The 17,359-nt window shown below is 52.0% G+C and overlaps 1 protein-coding gene across 9 annotated transcripts in view; it reads left to right on the forward strand.

Moving 5' to 3' along the window:
- SHANK3 (SH3 and multiple ankyrin repeat domains 3) overlaps window positions 1-17,359 on the forward strand; it is a 383,466-nt gene that overhangs the window by 285,135 nt on the left and 80,972 nt on the right. For all 9 annotated transcript variants that reach the window (XR_008574833.1, XR_008574834.1, XM_054811562.1 and 6 more), the window contains exon 16: window positions 5,161-5,243. Coding sequence is in view for 7 of the 9 variants with exons in the window: in XM_054811562.1 (XP_054667537.1) it covers window positions 5,161-5,243 (83 nt within the window). In the remaining 2 variants the exon portion in view is untranslated. The remainder of the gene's footprint in view (window positions 1-5,160; window positions 5,244-17,359) is intronic.

The following is a 17,359-nucleotide window of genomic DNA, read 5'->3' on the forward strand; positions in this document are numbered from 1 at the left end:
TTGACTTCACTGAATAGCTCTCCATTGAGTCTAAAAGGAGCCCAGAGCGACTTGCTCACTGTAGGTGCTTCTTTTATATATGCCCACGTTTAACTAGATGACTCCCAAGGCTCCTGCAGCACGGGCTAGGGCAGAAAGATTATTTCAGGTCTCAGACAGCACTCCTGTTCATGTATCTCCAGTCAGTCCATCATCCTTTTTTCACCAAAGTGTGACACTGCTGCTGGCGCGTATGAGTCCAGGCCGGTGTTCATGGCCTCTCCTGCCAGCCGGCTGCCCAGCTGGACCTCCTCCATCTTCTGTTTCTCTTGTCATAGCTCTGACTGTAGTCCCTCGCACTCTTCCTTTTTCCTCTGGTATTTTTCAGGCCATTTCTCCAGTGATAGCAGCACATGAATCCAAGTCTGCTCTTCCGGTGTGGTGCTGCCCTCTCAGATGGGCTCTTCTGCAAGTTTATTGAGTTTACTCTCTGTTACATCCTAGTCATTGGGGAAAACATCGAGCTTGTCCCAAGACAGAGCCCTGTGAAATCCCACTTGATACATCCTTCCGTTCAACAGTGAAAAATGTGTCCAACCAGCAGTTTACTCACCTTGCAGTAGTTTATGTTCCCCTTGTTTTTTTTTATGAGAATGCCTTGTGAGAGCATTCAGAATGCTTAACTGACATCAAGATGCATTTCACAGAACTGCCTTCCCCATGTTCATGAGACCTGTTATGTTCAAACAGAAATTAGGTTCATTTAGCACAATCAGTTCTTTCAAATCCATGCCACCTGGTACTCATCACCTTCTTTTCTTCTAGATGTTTTATTAAACTGTTGTGTTGTTTGTTAGAGGATTTTCCTGGAAATTAAAGATGAGTTGCTTCATTTTATACTTCCTTTGATCTTTCTACTGCCTGTTTTTAAAGATGAGCATCGTCCCTTTTTCAGATCTTCTGGAGTGTCGTGCATCCCATGCAAACTCTCAGAGACAACCCACCGCAGATGCCAGCTACATTCCACTGGCTGCCTGGGCACCTTCAGTGAATTTCACCAGGCCCAGACAATTGAAAAAATCTCTAATTCTTCTAACCACTGGGTTTTCACTTTAGGATCAGAGCTAGTCCTTGCTGTTATGGTGTTACCAGGAGTCAGCTGTAGCTATTTAGTACAGCCATAGCCGTGCCATTTTTTTAATTGTTCATTTGACAGATCTATTAGGTTTGTCCCTCTAAAGAGTCCCAAAGTTAGTAAAATTTTGCCCTAGTCAAGAGTCATGTGCGTTAACTGTCTTTTTAATTAGGTTTCCACAAAAGACAAACCAGCAGAAGGTCTGACACTCAACCCTGCGGAAACGAGACGCTCCGAGAGACCTTGTGTCATCTTGAGGAGCCGTGCTCTGATGCCTCTGTATCGTTACTTTAGCTCGTCTGTTTATTCATTTACCAGTTACATGTAGGGCACGGTAATCTGGCAGTGAACTTGAGGTGCTGTTTTCCATTGGGTATCATAAATTTATTTAAACATTTATGTCATGAGAGTATTAAATCATTATTTTGCTTAATCTTTCTCTTATACCTTAAAATAACTCCCTACTACATCTTATTTTTTGAAAGTTCCTATTTTTATTTAGACAAAAATAAAAAAAAAAATGAGTAATTCAGGTTATTTTTTTCAGTATGACACTATCACAAGTCTTTGATTACACTGCTTCATCTCTTTCCCCAGGCTGTTTTATATTGCATTTTCCAGCCCTCGGAGCTCCAGCAGTGCCCATCAGTGGCATCTCGGGTGTCTCTCTACTCCCCCACAATTCTAGTTCACAAAAATGTAGGGACTTTTTATTTCACTTTTTACATACATCTATCTATAGAACCAAATGGCGCGGTTGTATCCAAACGTGAAGGTGTCCAACGGATCTCGCTGTACTCAGTTACGAAGCTGAGGATTTTTAGGTGCCTGCAGAGCCAGATGGCAACAGGCAGAGTGTTCGCAGGTTCTGGAGGGACTTAAACTTGCAAGGGTAACTCCATAAATCCCTCTGTGGACGGCACAATGGAAGAGAGTGAGCTAAAAAAAATAAATGTCCAGCGTTTCTAAAAATCCCACAGGTAGCTCTACATTCATATTTTTGGAGTGTTCAGGGACAGAAAGTGTGTTGGGAAGTTTTCCTGTTGTTTCTGACAAGTTTAGGTTTTTGAATTAAGGTGGTACTTGCCAGTTTACTTGGAGGAGGAGGAATAATTCAGAGGTGGCGGAAAGAATCAAATATTCTTTGTACAGAATAACTTTGGGTAAGAGCAGCAGCAGGCTGAACTTATTTAAAGGCTTACATTATTGCAGGAAATCTTGGCAGATGAGGATTGGTGGGGGAGGCTGGGTGAAATTGTACTTATACAGAGTACAAGCAGTTTTGTCAAGAGTTTCTTCAGTTTATCATGTGGATGAAACAACCACAGAGGTCCTATGGGAAGAACCAGAGGTACAGAATTTTCTTTCGTCATGGATTCCTCACTTTCTCACTGACAAAGCAATCACAGCAGGACTAATTGGGCACTTCAGCCCACCCCAGGTAAACAGAAATCATGATTTTGTACGTAAACCTTTGCTTCCCTTCTCTCTCTTTCTCTCGCATGTACACACACACAAACACGTTCTTGTAGAGGTGGCAGAATTTGCTCTTGGTATGGGAGTAAGATCTGGCACAGGTCATCTACAAGGGATTGACAAGTCATGTGGGGGGATATTCCTGTGGATGGAAACGTGGTAGGTCTAGCTCTCCTCCTAAATGGTAAGTCATAGCGCAAAAAAAGGCTTATCGCAGAATGCCAGAAGGGTTTGGGTGGGAAGGGACCTCCCAGCCCACCCAGTGCCACCCCTGCCATGGGCAGGGACACCCTCCACTAGCCCAGGTTGCCCAAAGCCCCATCCAACCTGGCCTTGAACACTGCCAGGGAGCCAGGGGCAGCCACAGCTGCTTTGATACAGGAATCACGGTTTGAGGTTGTCTGGCTCTAGTGACATGGACTGGAGGATTATGTTCCCGTAATGACCTCTTCTGGGCACGGTAGTTATGAATCTGTTTCCAGTAGGATGCTCTACATTTGGAAGAGAGGATTTCGTTGTAGAGGGGAGAGTTTCACGCATATTGAGGAACATATGCATAACCAGCTCTGCTTTTCAAAGACAGGCAATGTGTTGAAAATGTGACATAAAGGGATGACTGTATGACAGCAGCCGCCTCCTTTAAAGCGGTTCACATAGTTTTCTTGAAGTTTATCCACGTCTAGGTACTTTGTGGCATGAAGTCACTGGTTTCAAAGATACCCTGTTTTTTCATGGATAACGCCTAAGCGTGTCCAAAATTATGGTGCAAAGTGAACTGCCAGGGAAGTCCAAGGAATTCAGGCTTATGTCTTGCGTTAGTTTGCGTGGATGATGTCTGTTGTATGTCTTTTGGTACCTGCAGCCGTTGCGTGTATTGACTTTTGTGATTCCTTCCCTTGGTCTGGAAAACGAAGGAGTGTTTCTATCCGTCTTGCCAGGAACTCAGTACTGTTGTGGTGGTAATGGCAGAATCACAGAACTACCTGCCCAGAAAGGGGTTGTGATGCCCGTAGATGCAGCCCTGGCAGATGAGGCTACAGACAGACAGGGTGCAGAGAGGTGTGTCCTGTCCCGGGGCTTGTCGGTCAGTCCATGGCTGCTAGGAACTACACACAAAATCGTGGGTAGTCCACGCAGCAGCACTGTGAGCCCATCGCCTCCCATCCAGAAACACCCGCCCCCTCCCCAACCCTGCTGCATTCGGCAGGGTCCCGGCGGGGGGGGACACGGGCGCAGCCTGAGCCACCCCTTCCCTGCAGCGAGGGGCCGGAGGCGGCAGGCTCGGCGTGGTGCGGCGTGGGACGCGTGTGCCGGTGGGGCGTGTGCCTGCCTGCAGCGGCCGTACCGCGCATGTTGGGGCACCTCATACCGCAGTGTGCGAACCCAGCCTGCTCTGTGCCAGCGCCCGTCTACGGCCGTCTCCTCCCTCCTGCCTGCGCGCCTGCCTGCGCGCCTGCCCGCGCGCCCGCCGCTCCACCTGCTCCTTGGCCGCGTGTCCTGTGCAGTGCGGTGCTGCGCGGGGCTTTGTTCCCGCTGCCGCGCGCTGGGCAGACCCCGCCGCTGGCTGCACGTGCCTGGGTCTGGCGACAGGCCCGCGCCATCGCTCCCTCTGCCTCCCTCGGTTTTGGCTGGGTGGGCAAGGCTCCTTCCCCGCGCTGCCGAGAGGGACCGAGGTCCCTGATTAATTCCACTCTGATGTCAGACATGCGGCTCTGCTGGGAGGGATTTGCAGGGCTGCATTTAAGCTCCCGTTTGCTGAGAGAATCCCTCTCCCGTCTCCCCTCCCCGCGCGCCCCCCGCCCCTCCCGGCACGCATAGAGGTGCTGTGTTGGAAGGGTCGCCGGCGGCCGGGGTCCGCGCGGAGCTGCGCGTCCGTTCACCTCTCTCCACCGCTGGATTTTCCCCGTTCTTCTCGTCTGGCCGCCGCGGAGGGCAGGGAGAGCAGCTTTGTTAAACTAGGACAATGCAATGCATCCCCCCTCTGCTAATGACAGACCGTTACTTAGCAACGCGGGGGGGGATTTTAAGAGAAGATCAGAGCGCCGGGATGAGGATATAAACTCTGCTGTTCTCCCTCCCAGGGAACTTACCAAAGAGGCACCTCTCCTTTTGTCAAGCGTCTAATTTTTTCATACGAGAGGCAAGCGGAAAGTCTGAGAGAGCTGCTTCCCTGATGGCTGGCTGGCTGCCTCCCCCCGCACCTCCTCTGCTCAGGCGCTCCGCTCGTCAGTTATATGCTGAGGGCATCATCTAAAGGGAAGCCCAAAGTGGGATCAGTAAGCTCCCTGCATGCGTATGCAGGTGACTGAGAAGGGGACCGGTGGGCAGAAGGGTGATCCAGGCAGCCGGGGCTCTCCTCCACCTACACGTTGAGGGAAAGTAGCTTTCGTCTTTTTGTTCTGACTTTGGGCAAGGGAGGGAGGGAAGCAGATTGTGCCCAACTCCTTGCTGAGATGAAACGGTCGATGAGAAGAGGTCTCCTTGTCACAGGCACAAAGGCCACCTCCACCTGGCAGCATGGTGCTGAAATCTAACCCTAGCATCATTCTCTTGTGCTCTTTCCTGCCCAGTGACTACATCATTGAGGAGAAGACGGCCGTGCTGCAGAAGAGGGAGCATGAGGGATTCGGGTTTGTGTTGCGAGGGGCCAAAGGTAAGGGCTGCTTCTTTCGCTCGGTGCTGGGGCTGGGAGGGAAAGCTCCTTCTCCTCACTTTGGCTGGTGCTCAGGACCCCGTCTCCCTGGCTGCCCCGAGCAGTCCGCCAGCCCCTGCACATCGGGGTCTCTTGGGGGACTCTTCTCCGATGGCTAGGCAGCGGGAGCGCAGCTTCTCTCTGGTTATGTGCATTGTACAGAAAATGCCATTCGTGGCAAATGTGCATCTCGCACGTTCTGGGGTGTTTCTCCGGTACAGGTGCTGGTATTTGTAGCTTTGCATTTGTAGGAGTTTTCACTTCTGCCTATTTAGCGGGTGTGTAAAGTGCATGTGCTCCGTTTCAGGTGCAGGTGTAAGCCCCGTGGGGCAGGGCCTGTGTCCTCCGTGGCTTTTTTTTTCTTTCCTTTTTTTAAATACTTGAAGTATTTCACTATACTTTGACTGTGTAGAGTTGGAGGTGCTTCTCCCAGGAGCCCTGGCTGTGCTGGGGTTCAGCCCCAGCGTGAGGACAAACCGGTAGACGTCTGTCCTGCAGCTGCCACCATACCTTCGACCCTGTGCTGCCAGGCAGCCTCTGCTCGTGCCGGGGGCTTGCGTCCCCTGCGCAGCGCTGGAGCACCTGCGCTCGTGCAGCCGGTACCTCGGACCGGGTTGTTACTGTGGCTCCTCTTGCCACAAACCAATCTTTTTGCTACAAAAGAAGGGAGTCCCTTGGGGACTGGTAGTGAAGGTGCTCATATTCACATAGGAAACAGGCTTCAGCCCCGTGCTCGGGAGGCAGGTCCACCTCCGGCTGGAGGGTCCTCTCTCCAGCAGTTCCAGACTGAAGGCTGGGGAGAGGCGAAGGGGTCTCGGCAATGCAGCTGCTGAAAGCAGAGGCACAGCGGTGCGTGCTTCCACTGCTTCCTGGCACGTAGGGTGCAGGATGCAGGAGGGAAAGCTTAAACCAGGGGCTGCCAGCTCGCTTGGTAGTGCTGCTCCTTTCCTGGACCTCGGTGTGCCTGAAGATTGTTGTGATTTGGGCTTTAATCTTGGGTGTGATTTTCTGTGGGGATTCCTGAATTGTCTTTGTTCTGTCCGTATGGCGAAAGGGCTCTGTGTGCTGGTGGGTGTGTTTGCGTTCCTGTCGGAATATGGTTGCTGTCTCTTCCCTCTCTCTCCCCTTCCCTATATATGTGACATACGTGTCTGTCTGTGTGCTGCTCACATCAGTCTGTGTAACGTGAAGTGAAACTTCAGGGCTCAAAATGGCATCCATTTTTTGCAGGATCAGACTTGCAGCTATTGTGTTAGGAAAAATGGGATAAATTTTGTCCTGTTTCCTTTTTTCTTTCTTTTTTCTTATTTGCCCTCCTAACATTTGTAGGCTCTGTATTTTCCTTTGTCTACTGGGGCTGAAAGGAGAGGACTTGGAACGGATTAAACAGTGGGTGTGAGGCTGTGTGGGACTTGGGTCCGGCTTACAGATTCGCAGCCCGGTGTTGCTGCGGGGGGCACTGAGCAGCGCGTGGCTGCAGAGGGTCGGGGCTTGGAAGCCCCCGCAGGGCGGCATGGTCTGTCGTGCTGCCATCTGGGACAGGGGTGCTGGGGGGTCTGCTGAAGCCCCTTGGGGAGCAGCATCCTCTTGACAGAGAGGTGGCTGTGGTGGCTCTGAGTCACCCCCGTATTTCCCAGCCACTCAGCCTGGTGCTTCGTGCTGCTTCGTGGGGTTTAAGCTGGAAGGAACGCTGGGACTCTCTGTCTTGGCCCTGTTGGTGTCACCACCACTCACGCTTCATTTAGATATTCTGTGCAAAGCGCTTCAGGCCTCATGGGGTGAACCAGGGAAGGGGTCTGAAAACAGGAGGGACCAGAGCATCAGCAAAGTCCCTGCAGAGGGAGGGGGCTGGTTATTAAGTGAGACTCAGCTGGATGATCCTCAAAGGAAACTGCACTTGGTGCTGCAGAGGATGGTGAGAATCTTGCATGGCTTCTACCAGTCTTGCTGAGGGCTGATTCCTTCCCAAACCCAAATTTGCCCATCCGTGTGAGCTGCCCCATCGGCTGCACCCCCGGCAGAGCACGCTCTGCACCACGCTGGGGAGCCAGTCCTTCCCAGCCCATCCCATCTCCACCTCTGCCCAGTACTGGGAGGAGGTGATGTCCCAGTCACACCCACTGAGCGTTTGGGCAAAGATTATTTTATCCTGGTCCCCGCAGGAAACAAGCTGCAGCTTTCAGACCTGGGACTTGCCTGCAGCCATTGCCTTGGAGAATCCTTTGGAGCGGATTGGGGGGGGCATAGCAGCCCCTTCACTCAGCGCTGTGACGGAAGGTGGTGAGCAGGTGCATTCACTTCTTCATGTCTTGGCCCAGAGGGACCACCCCTACCTTTCACACACACAAATGATAGACCTGTGCTCAAATGCTGAAAGATGGTATTTCTTGGCTTGTAATATCCGGAACTCAACCGTTCTTCTGTGCCTGGAGTGGATCAGCCTCCCTCTTCCTGGCTAACCTGACCACAGACCAGGCACTATCTATTTAGTAATATGATTCATAAAATATTCATACATACTTCCCTGGGGCCATCCCTGTAAACAGTGGTTGTTAGAGCTGATACAGTGACTGCACCTCACATGCTCTCAGCAAATCCCAAGTTCTCTGGGCAGAGGAATATTGTTCCTGGGCCAGTTAATGCTCATTGGCATCTGGTTATGGTGGGTTCTGTGGAAGCGGTAGAGGGACACGCAGTCCCTGACTGGGAGTTTACTCTCTAAGAAAGGAGTAGATAACATGAATGGCAAGGATATTGCCGATAATACAAATGATGTGTGGAAAAAGAAAAGGAAATGGCTCTACGTCCTCACTTCAGGGTGCGACCTTTCTTTTGTCTACTTAGTTTGGGGAGGAGCCACCAGCAGGGCAGGTTATTCACGAAGTTACCCGAGATGATTTGATTGCTTCCCGTGAGTTGTGTATCTCCCGAAGGAGCTGATCCCGTACACTTTTGGGGGGACAATGCTGTGCTGATCCACTGTGGGGCTTGGTTTGCTCCTGCTTCTTTCCAAATCATTGTCAATTTTTTATTCCCCCCACCCAATCCCAGTTCTCCAGCCAAGCAACCACTTCACCTGCTTTTCCAGGCACACCTGCCTTGATGCAGAATGCAGACCTGCTTTCCAGGTTTCTGCCCAGCTCCTCACACCTCCCAATTCTCGCTGCTCCCTGGAGCAAGTGCCCTTGTCACTCTGCCTGCCCTGGCACCATGGCCTCCTCCAGCCCCAGGCCCTCCCGGTGTTTATCTGCCTGCCATGGCCTCCCTGCCCCTCAGTGCCCCTCCTGTGTCCAATGTCGGTCCTTGCATTGGAGCCGGACCCTTGAGGAACACTTGGAAAACCACGAGATCACAGCTCGTGACCAAAGTGCCAACCCATGGGACTCACTGACGGGGAGGGTTGGTCTGTACCCCAGCCCAGTCCCTCCGGGCTGGGCTGCAGCAGGGCCCCAGGGGAGCCAGTGCTGTCCCCAGCGCCACGGTCGCTCCGGAGCACTCCCTGGAGCATCTTGTTATCTTCAGCATCATGGAAAAACTGGTCACTGTGATCACGCAGCTTCCAGTCCTGCACCTGGACACCCATGCAGCCATCGCCACCGCCCTTTGCCTGCGCCTGGCCATGGTGAGCTCGGCATGGCAGGCCCAGTTCTCCTCCAGCGGCACATTGGTGCCCTTGGCCAGTGACTCGGTCCCACGGCCAAGAGCGAGTTCTGGCTGCACGGGCTCTGCGGGGGAAAGTGCAGAGAGCTCAGGGCTCAGGCTAGGGAGGATCTCTGTGTGGACATGGTCTGCTCGCTTCACAAACTCCCACTTGGTTTTTCGCAGCATTTTCTGTGCAGGAAGGTTAAAGTTTGATGTTCAGCATCAGATGTTTGCGTTTGCATCTCTTTTTGTGTAAAGACCAGCCAGAGCAGCTGGTATTGTGGTCACTGAGACAAATCTCCTTTGGTGAATTCAGTGATCCAAGTGCAGAGCATGCCTGGAGCTGTAGCAATCAGTGGATCATTTGAGGGAGTTGTAGTTTTGTTTCCTGTCTAGCACGTGGGGTGAAGACCTTGGGCTCAGAAGCCTGTGCCAGCTGTGTTCTGGTGCTGTGAAGTGCCTGGTGCTGGGTCTCCTTGACCTGACGGGGGTCTGAGAGCCGCAGCTCCCGCCCTGCACAGTCCTGGGGGCATGAGGAGAGCTACGGTGAGGGAAGCACGGCCCAAGCTTGAGGACCTTGCTGTTGGTCTGGGGCAAAAGGGAGGTTGTCCTAAAGCCCTGCAGCAAGTTTTGGGATGCAATCATAATGTTTCATGGAAATGGAAGAGCTCACTGGTGGTTTTCAGAACTTGTGCAGAGGAGTACTGTGACACTTTGTGACCCTCAGGATGGACAGAAATTGGGGCTGGAGATGTTCAGACAGAGCACGTCAAACACAAGTCTGTCATCTGTGTTGTTACAGGTGGTGTCTTCATTGTGGAGATCTAATGGAAAAGTAGAAACAAGGCCCAGTACAGTCTACGTATGGCAAATGCCACTTACGACACACCTTTTATAGTAGCCTTAGAAATTTAAAAACTCTGGAGCTGATTTGAAATAACTGCTGTACACCTCTTTTCTCCCTGCCCCCAGATACGCATACTCCATTAGTACCTGTTCTCTGTTGAGCATCCAGCCACAGGCAGGTTCCTGCTGCTCCTGTCCCCGGATCCCAGGGAGAAGAGCTCAGCACCTCCCTCTCATGTCCCCTCCTCAGGAAGCTGCAGAGAGCAATGAGGTCGCCCCTCAGCCTCCTTCTCTCCAAACCAGACAAGCCCAGAGTTCTCACTCACGCCTCACAGGACATGCCCTCCAGCCCTGTCACCAACTGTTGCCCTCCTCTGGATACATTTGAAGACCTTAGCATCCTTCTTAAATGGTGGGGCCCAGCACTGAACACAGTATTCGAGGTGAGGCCGCACCAGCGCTAGATACAGCAGGATAATCTCCTCCCTGGACCAGCTGGGTTTGCTGTGTTTGATGCCCCCAGGATGCAGTTTGCCTGTGGGCTGCTGGGGGTCCCTGGAAGCCTGCTTCTTGAAGTGCGATCAGCTGTGATGCTGCAACAGTCAAAATCGGGGCTGGGGTTTACTGTATCAGGTTCTGGGTAGCAATTCCTCGTGGAGATCATAGAATCCCAGCCTGCTTTGGGTTGGAAGGTACCTCCCAGCCCACCCAGTGCCACCCCTGCCATGGGCAGGGACACCCTCCACTAGCCCAGGTTGCCCAAAGCCCCATCCAACCTGGCCTTGAACCCTGCCAGGGAGCCAGGGGCAGCCACAGCTTCTCTGGGCAGCCCAGGGAAGAGACGAGAGCTCTCAGGTCTGGGCATGCTTCTGGCCATGGCAGGTGCCACTGAACCAGCTTTGTGCCATGGGTGTCCCTTCAGGATGTCGCTGTGTGCCAGCACTGGTGCCATCTTGCCAGCGGTGTGGTGGAGGCAGAGCTGACCCCTCTCAGGGACCTTTCCCTTGGCGTCTGGGGGCTCAGCGCGCCTGTGCCAAAGGGCAGGATTGGGGTGCTGCAGGGCCTCTGCCCTCAGACCTCTGGTGCTGAGGGGCTTTTCAAAGCCACCCCGGGGCTCCCTGGTCACCTGGGTCCTGCAGGGCGCAGCTGGCGTCCCTGGTATGAGACAGCCCGGACTGAGGGTTTCTAAGACCAGGAAATGGCCGCCGTGATCGAATTGCACAACCAAAGCTGCAGTGTTAATGTGATAGTTCCTTGAGAGGTACGAATTATACCTCCCAAGATTTAAAGTCATGAGCTTTTGCAATGAACAGTAGACCTCTTTGTTAGGAAATTTTACCTCATTACCAGCGAGAATTTCTGTAATTTAATTCCAAACCTTTTGAATTAGTTTTGCCCTTGCCAGTTGGATAAGAGAGCATCCTTCGATTTTATTTCCTTCCTGGATAGGCACTTGCAGATGAATTGTCACTGAATTACATACTTCTGTCCTAAAGCTTTCCCACGGGCTCTGATCTGGAAACGGTGTTTTGGAGGGTCTGGTCCCAAGCCGGCTTTTGTGGTGGCTGATGTGCTGCGCTCAGCCATCGTTGGGCCTCCGTGAGAGACAGGTCGGGATTCCAGGGCTGTGTAAGGAGTATGGGTGTCCTCCTCCTCCGTCACCGGGGCTACAACCAGCTCTGGACGCTGAGGGTTGTTCTGGTTAAAATTTCTTGTTTCGTTGGTGTTGGGGCTGTAGGCGAATGGCTGGGCTGCTGGCGAGGCCGGGGTTACGCTGACTGAACAGGGAGCAGAGAACAACTGGACGTGACAGGAGGGGTTGGACGTGACCGCGCTGAGGGAGCTGGCGAAGTCACGGGCCGCGCTTTGGAGGAATGGCTGGACTTTGTCCGTGTGTGAGGGGGAGCGGTGCTAGAAGGGGCCAAGCTTCACAGATAACTGAGAGGGAATACGGGAGACCTTCGGGGGTGACCTCTCGGTGATAGCGGGTGAGGCCAGCATTACCTAGGTCATGGTATTGGAAATACCAGATTGAGTGCAGATGTAGCAGAATTGGGGTGAGTGGTGTAAAAGTAGCTACAGGCAGATTGTTCATTTGGGGGGGAAACTGGGGCAGCAAAAAGGAGTGTCAGGAACCAGGAAAAAGCTTGCTAAGGTACCTGAATGACATGATGGGCTGTTTGGCAGGGAGTTCTGCTGCACAGCTCTGATCACCACAGCCCAGGTCAGGGCAATAAACCAAATCTGTTCTTCTGTCCATCCCTGTGTGTCCAACCTGCTCCTCGGTCCCGGCTGTCAGCAGAACAGCCCAACAGACAGATCGAGCATCTTGGGGCCGGGTTGGTGCCTGCTCCAGGGCTGTCGGCGTTGGCATCTGTCCACCACCACCGAACGGCCAGCTTTCAGGGAAGAACGGGCAGGGAGTGCTCCTGAGGTTTGCTCTGAGCCACCACTTCCCGTGGCCAGTACTGACTCGAGGGTGTTGTAAAGGCCGTGCTGTCTGCAGGCAGCGTGCGGGTGTCCGTACAGCCACGCTCAGGCGCTGTGTGCAGCACCGCATCCCGTGCAGGGCTCCATCGCCCATGACACATGGCACGGCTTTCCTGTGTCAGGCGTGTGGGCGGGACAGACTGCCGTGGGGACAGAGGGGTGGCAGTTGGGGTTCTCCCACAGCAGTGGGGTTTCTGTTCATCCCTTGCTGTTGCCAGAGCGGTGTTCTGCCTCTGCCCCTTTCCACACAGTCTGGTGGTTTGGAAGGAGACATTGCCATCACCGAGGCCTCCTGCACGTGGCTGCTCCACAGGGCTGCTGTCAACACGCGTTTCATTTAGTTCTGCTCTGTTCTGAGAAAACGATGTGCCCAGTACCCATCAGCTTAACGCGCAAGGCAGGGTTGGGCTTTCAGGTGGTGAGCTGGTGTTACAACTTTTGTGGCACTTACCCGGGAAGTTTTAATTGCTCTGTACTGCAGGAGAATATTCTCCCTTTGCCATAAAGTACAGAGCAGTCTCAGTACTGACCAGGTATGAGCACAGCACTGACTGAATAAAAACTAAAAGCAGCTGTAAGGGAAAGGTCTGAAACGAGGAAGCGCAGCTGTGGACTCCAGTAAACAGTGGGTTTCCCCTGAATTGCTGAGCCTCCGAGTTCATTGAGGCAGATGGGAAATCATAGAATCACCATAGAATCCCAGACTGGTTTGGGTGGGCAGGGACCTCCCAGCCCACCCAGTGCCACCCCTGCCATGGGCAGGGACACCCTCCATTAGCCCAGGTTGCCCAAAGCCCCATCCAACCTGGCCTTGAACCCTGCCAGGGAGCCAGGGGCAGCCACAGCTTCTCTGGGCACCCTGTGCCAGGGCCTCAGCACCCTCACAGGGAAGGATTTCTGCCTCACATCCCATCTCCATCTGCCCTCCTGCAGCTTCAGGCCATTCCCCTTGGCCTGTCACTCCCTGCCCTTGTCACCAGCCCCTCTCCAGCTTTCCTGGAGCCCCTGCAGGGACTGGAAGGGGCTCTAAGGTCTCCCCGCAGCCTTCCAGTGCTGGATGGCACCTATGCCTGGAGGTCTCAGCTCCTCATCCACTGCCTGATGTGGCCCTAGGAGACAGCTGGAGCAGTTGGCCCTGCAGACCTGTTCTCTGCAAGGAAGTTTATGTTCACTTGTCCATTGCTAGAACTTCTTGCTTGTTCCCTGTGACCGAGTGCTGGGCTTCAGGCAGTAGCAGGGGAGAGCTGGCTGCTTCCTCTTGTCTACATTTTTCCCCCTCCTGCATTAAATTACGCTTCTAGTATTTGTTTCATAAGGATACAGTTCTGACTTCAAGATGCATTTTCTTGTTTACTGAATCGTGTATCACGGCTGCAGTTACCGTAGATATATGGCTTCCAGCCCACGGAAAATGGTGTGCCTGGAGTCCTCGTGTAACACATCAATAACGCAGGGGACAAAATTGGCTATAAAGCTGGGTTTCCTAAGTTAATTTTATCTGTATTCCCTATGAGTTTATATCTTTGATTACCAATAAGAAAAATGCATCCTCTAACTATCCCTCAGACGACTCTTCTCTGAGCTATGATTAGGGATTTCCCCACCGTCTGCAGGCTGTCGTCAGCCCCGTGGTGGGGAAACGCGGGGCAGCGCTTCTGACTTGTGCAGCCATGGGATCGCAGCGGGGTTAAGCCTGATGGGATGGGGGTATCTGGAGCCGCTGTGATAACATGGTTTGCTCACGTCAGGCTCCTTCTCCTGGCTAGGAAACCAATTAAATTGTCATCCGTCCAACTCTGTCCTCCCCAGGGATCAGGACTTCCGCTTAGCCTTTTCATGACTTGATCGTGATGCATGTATGATGAGAGGGCAGTACTGGTATGTTTTGTGAAGTGCAGCACTGATCTTCTTCAGAGACCGCGTGTCTCGTTATCACTGTGTAAATAATTTACCTGACATTCAGAGAGCCTCAGTCTCCCCTTTTCTCGTTTTCAGAGGTTCAGGCAATATACAACCTCCTTCGCACCATACACCTGATATCCTTCTGGGCCTGCACCTACCCTAAGTTAATGGGCGCCTAGTTTTGCCGCTACAGTCTGCAGCAAGGTCATGTTTGTGGTTCTTTGAACTTCAGACTGTTGAAAGAACTTATGGGTCAACAGTGATCCAAAGAGTTGAATTTAACACTGGGGAAGTCATGAAGGATTTGGAGAAATCAAATGTCACATTGGCATTTCTAAAAATAGGTAGGGTGACTTGTCAACTGTTTGCCACTTAAGCTAGCTTCCATCCAAGCAAGAAGTTATGGAAAGCTGTTGATAAAAAACATCTAAGCATTCAACTTATTAACATCTTGTCAGGCAAACTTCGTCTTGCTCTGGTGCTAGCTGATGGCTGAGTTAGCAGAAAAAATCTTGCATAAAAATTGCAAATAAAATAATAAAGAAGTAGTATGATAAATGATGGAAATATTTTTATCTGTATAAAATTAGTGTCTCTGCATTTTACACAAATGAAAGAGAATGTAAGTCACGTTTACTGGAGTGACCTGACATCAAAGGAGATGTATGCACAAGATCATCCACTGACTGTTATTAAATCTACTGCTTCATTAGGGTTTTCGCACAGCTTTTTCTTTAAAAATATGTTGTTTTGATAGTAGACCTAGAGTGATGGCTAAATTATCTAGGCCTGTTGATACAATACATCTTTATCGATATTGCTAACAAAAATAAACCACGCTTTCTGCATAGATCAGCCAAGGTGAGAGGTGGACCTACAGGGACCTTTGCTGAAGGCTGTGGCCCTTGTCAGGCATGATATCAGATGAGATAATTGTGGGTTTTTTTCTGACTCGCTTGTTACACGTCTCCAAGGCAAATGGTTTGTTCAGGCATCATCAGCCACTGAAGAAGACATTTGGTGTTGGATTTCTTAGACAGTTAGCCTGGATCCTTCAGTGCCTCCTGCTCCCTACACTAGCAAAGAGTGTCCTTTTACCACTGGCTCTTCTGAATGAAGATGAGACAGTGAATCCTGCACAGGCTAAAGATTTCATGTGAGAAAGACACCTCCGTCAGTCCACTGAAAAGCCCTGAGCGAGAGCTTTCAGTTCACCTGGCCCCAGAATTGCCCGCCTGGCCTGGGTTTGGGGAGCGTGTCTCTGTTCTGAATTCCAGCTCTGCATATGTTTGAGCCAACTGCTTCACACAACTGGGGCCTCGCCATTGCATTTCTTACCAACCAGCTTCAGCTTCTCTCCTGCACACGTGAGAATTACTCTACTTGAGGGTAGGGCACTACGAGCCACCACAGCCAAGCTCTGAGGGTCTCTTGTGCTGGTCTTGGTGCTGGTTTGCAAGCCCTTCTTTATGTGCCTGTATTAATTACCCTTCAGAGAAAGTAATGCAAAGCAATTCATTGCAACATCAAATATGCCATCTGCCAGGAGTCTCTACACACCCAGTCAAGACCGCTAGACCTAAACTTACTACTTGTATAGAGCAGTGGACTGAGATAATCGGCATCACCACCATCGGTGCCAGAAGCTGTGCATCACGCTTTTCAGCTGACCCTGTGCAAGTGGCAGTGCCATGCTGTTGGCAAGCCACTGGTCAGCAGCCAAAATGTAGATGTTTCGGGCACTAGTGCCTTTTGGTGCATGGCACACTCTGCATCATTAGACGAAACAATGGCTCGTTAGCCCCTCTCCTCCCGCTGATTTAACTGTGTTCAAGAGCGACTCAGCAGAATGACTGCTGTAGTGCTGTTGCAGGACTTGTGCCGTACAGCTGCGATCTCTTGTTTGACAGCTAGCCTTGAGCAAAGTGGCTGTCCCAGGTCAAGGAAGAGTAAAACCCACTCGCTGACCCTCCAGTGTCACGCTTTCAGGAGAGCGCCGATCTGTCGGAGCATGTCTGGAGCTTTCAGCCGCTTATTCCTAATGCGGCAATACTTCTCTTTGTCGGTGACGGTCAGGTGATGTGGAACACCATCTCCTGTTCCTGCAGGCAGGGAAAACAGCTTAGCTGGCCCAGGTAGCTTCAGGACTGCACCGTCACCCCTCACTCACTGAGTACTCCTGTATCTGGTCACCCATCTTCAGCCTTTGAGGCTGCTACCAGATGAGAACAGCTCCGAAACCAGTGTAGATCACTGGAGGTGGCACAAGCCCCTCTCTGGTCCTGGGACTGCCACTAAGTGGGGGTGGGCTGGAATGACCTATAGGTAGTGCTCCCTGGAAGGCTGCGCAAACAAGTGGCCAGGTGTCGGAGTGCCGAGAAGCAGCACTTTTCTTGGAAGGGTAACTTCTCTCTTTCCTCATCTGGAAATGGCATGGGCTAATAGGAACGGCCATCTGTCTGGTAGCGCGTGAAAGCCATTGATGAGATTGCATGCCATCAGAAAAGGGATGTCTCGAGCTTCTGGATCTGCTTCAGGTGTTCCCAGTCACATAAGGCCCAGTGAAGAAGTCCTCCCTGATCCAATGCTGTGGTCTCGTGCAGCAACACACGAATCCCCTCTGCACGAAAGGAGGTATTCTGGCAGCGGGTCTGTTCCCAGTACATGAAGGCGAAAAGAAAAACCTTCTCAGAGAATCATGACCAGCGCCTGAAACAGCCACAGTTCATACACTGTGCTGGGCCAGCAACCCGCCTGGGTACCACTCGTGGTTTCAGGTGACCAGAGTCTGGCCAGATGTGTAGAGTAGCTGTGGCCTTTCTGCTTCATTTCTTTAATGGATCTGATGTTTCTAAACATCTGCAACAGTGTCCTCTTGATAAACAGACAAAGGAAGCTTCTTCCTTCGTGACATCACACAAGGTAGCACACATCACACAAGCTCCCCTCTGCTGTAAGTTGAGCATCCCCTGTCCAAAATGCCTTCATTCTGGATGAGCAGTGAAGCAAGGTGGGCTGGAGCTGGATAATGTAAGTGTGCAGCCTGGGTCCATCCTAGAAAGTCCCTTCCCTGGTGTTCTTTTGCGGACAGGAGCAGGTTTTCCAACCAGGAATGCACAGGCGGATGGGGCACGTGGTTTTTTTCCTCTGCTGACTGTGGAAGAGGCCTGGAGCCGGTAACTCCGACGTAGACATGG

This window comes from Grus americana, chromosome 1 (genome assembly GCF_028858705.1).
Source record: "Grus americana isolate bGruAme1 chromosome 1, bGruAme1.mat, whole genome shotgun sequence".
NCBI lineage: Eukaryota > Metazoa > Chordata > Aves > Gruiformes > Gruidae > Grus > Grus americana.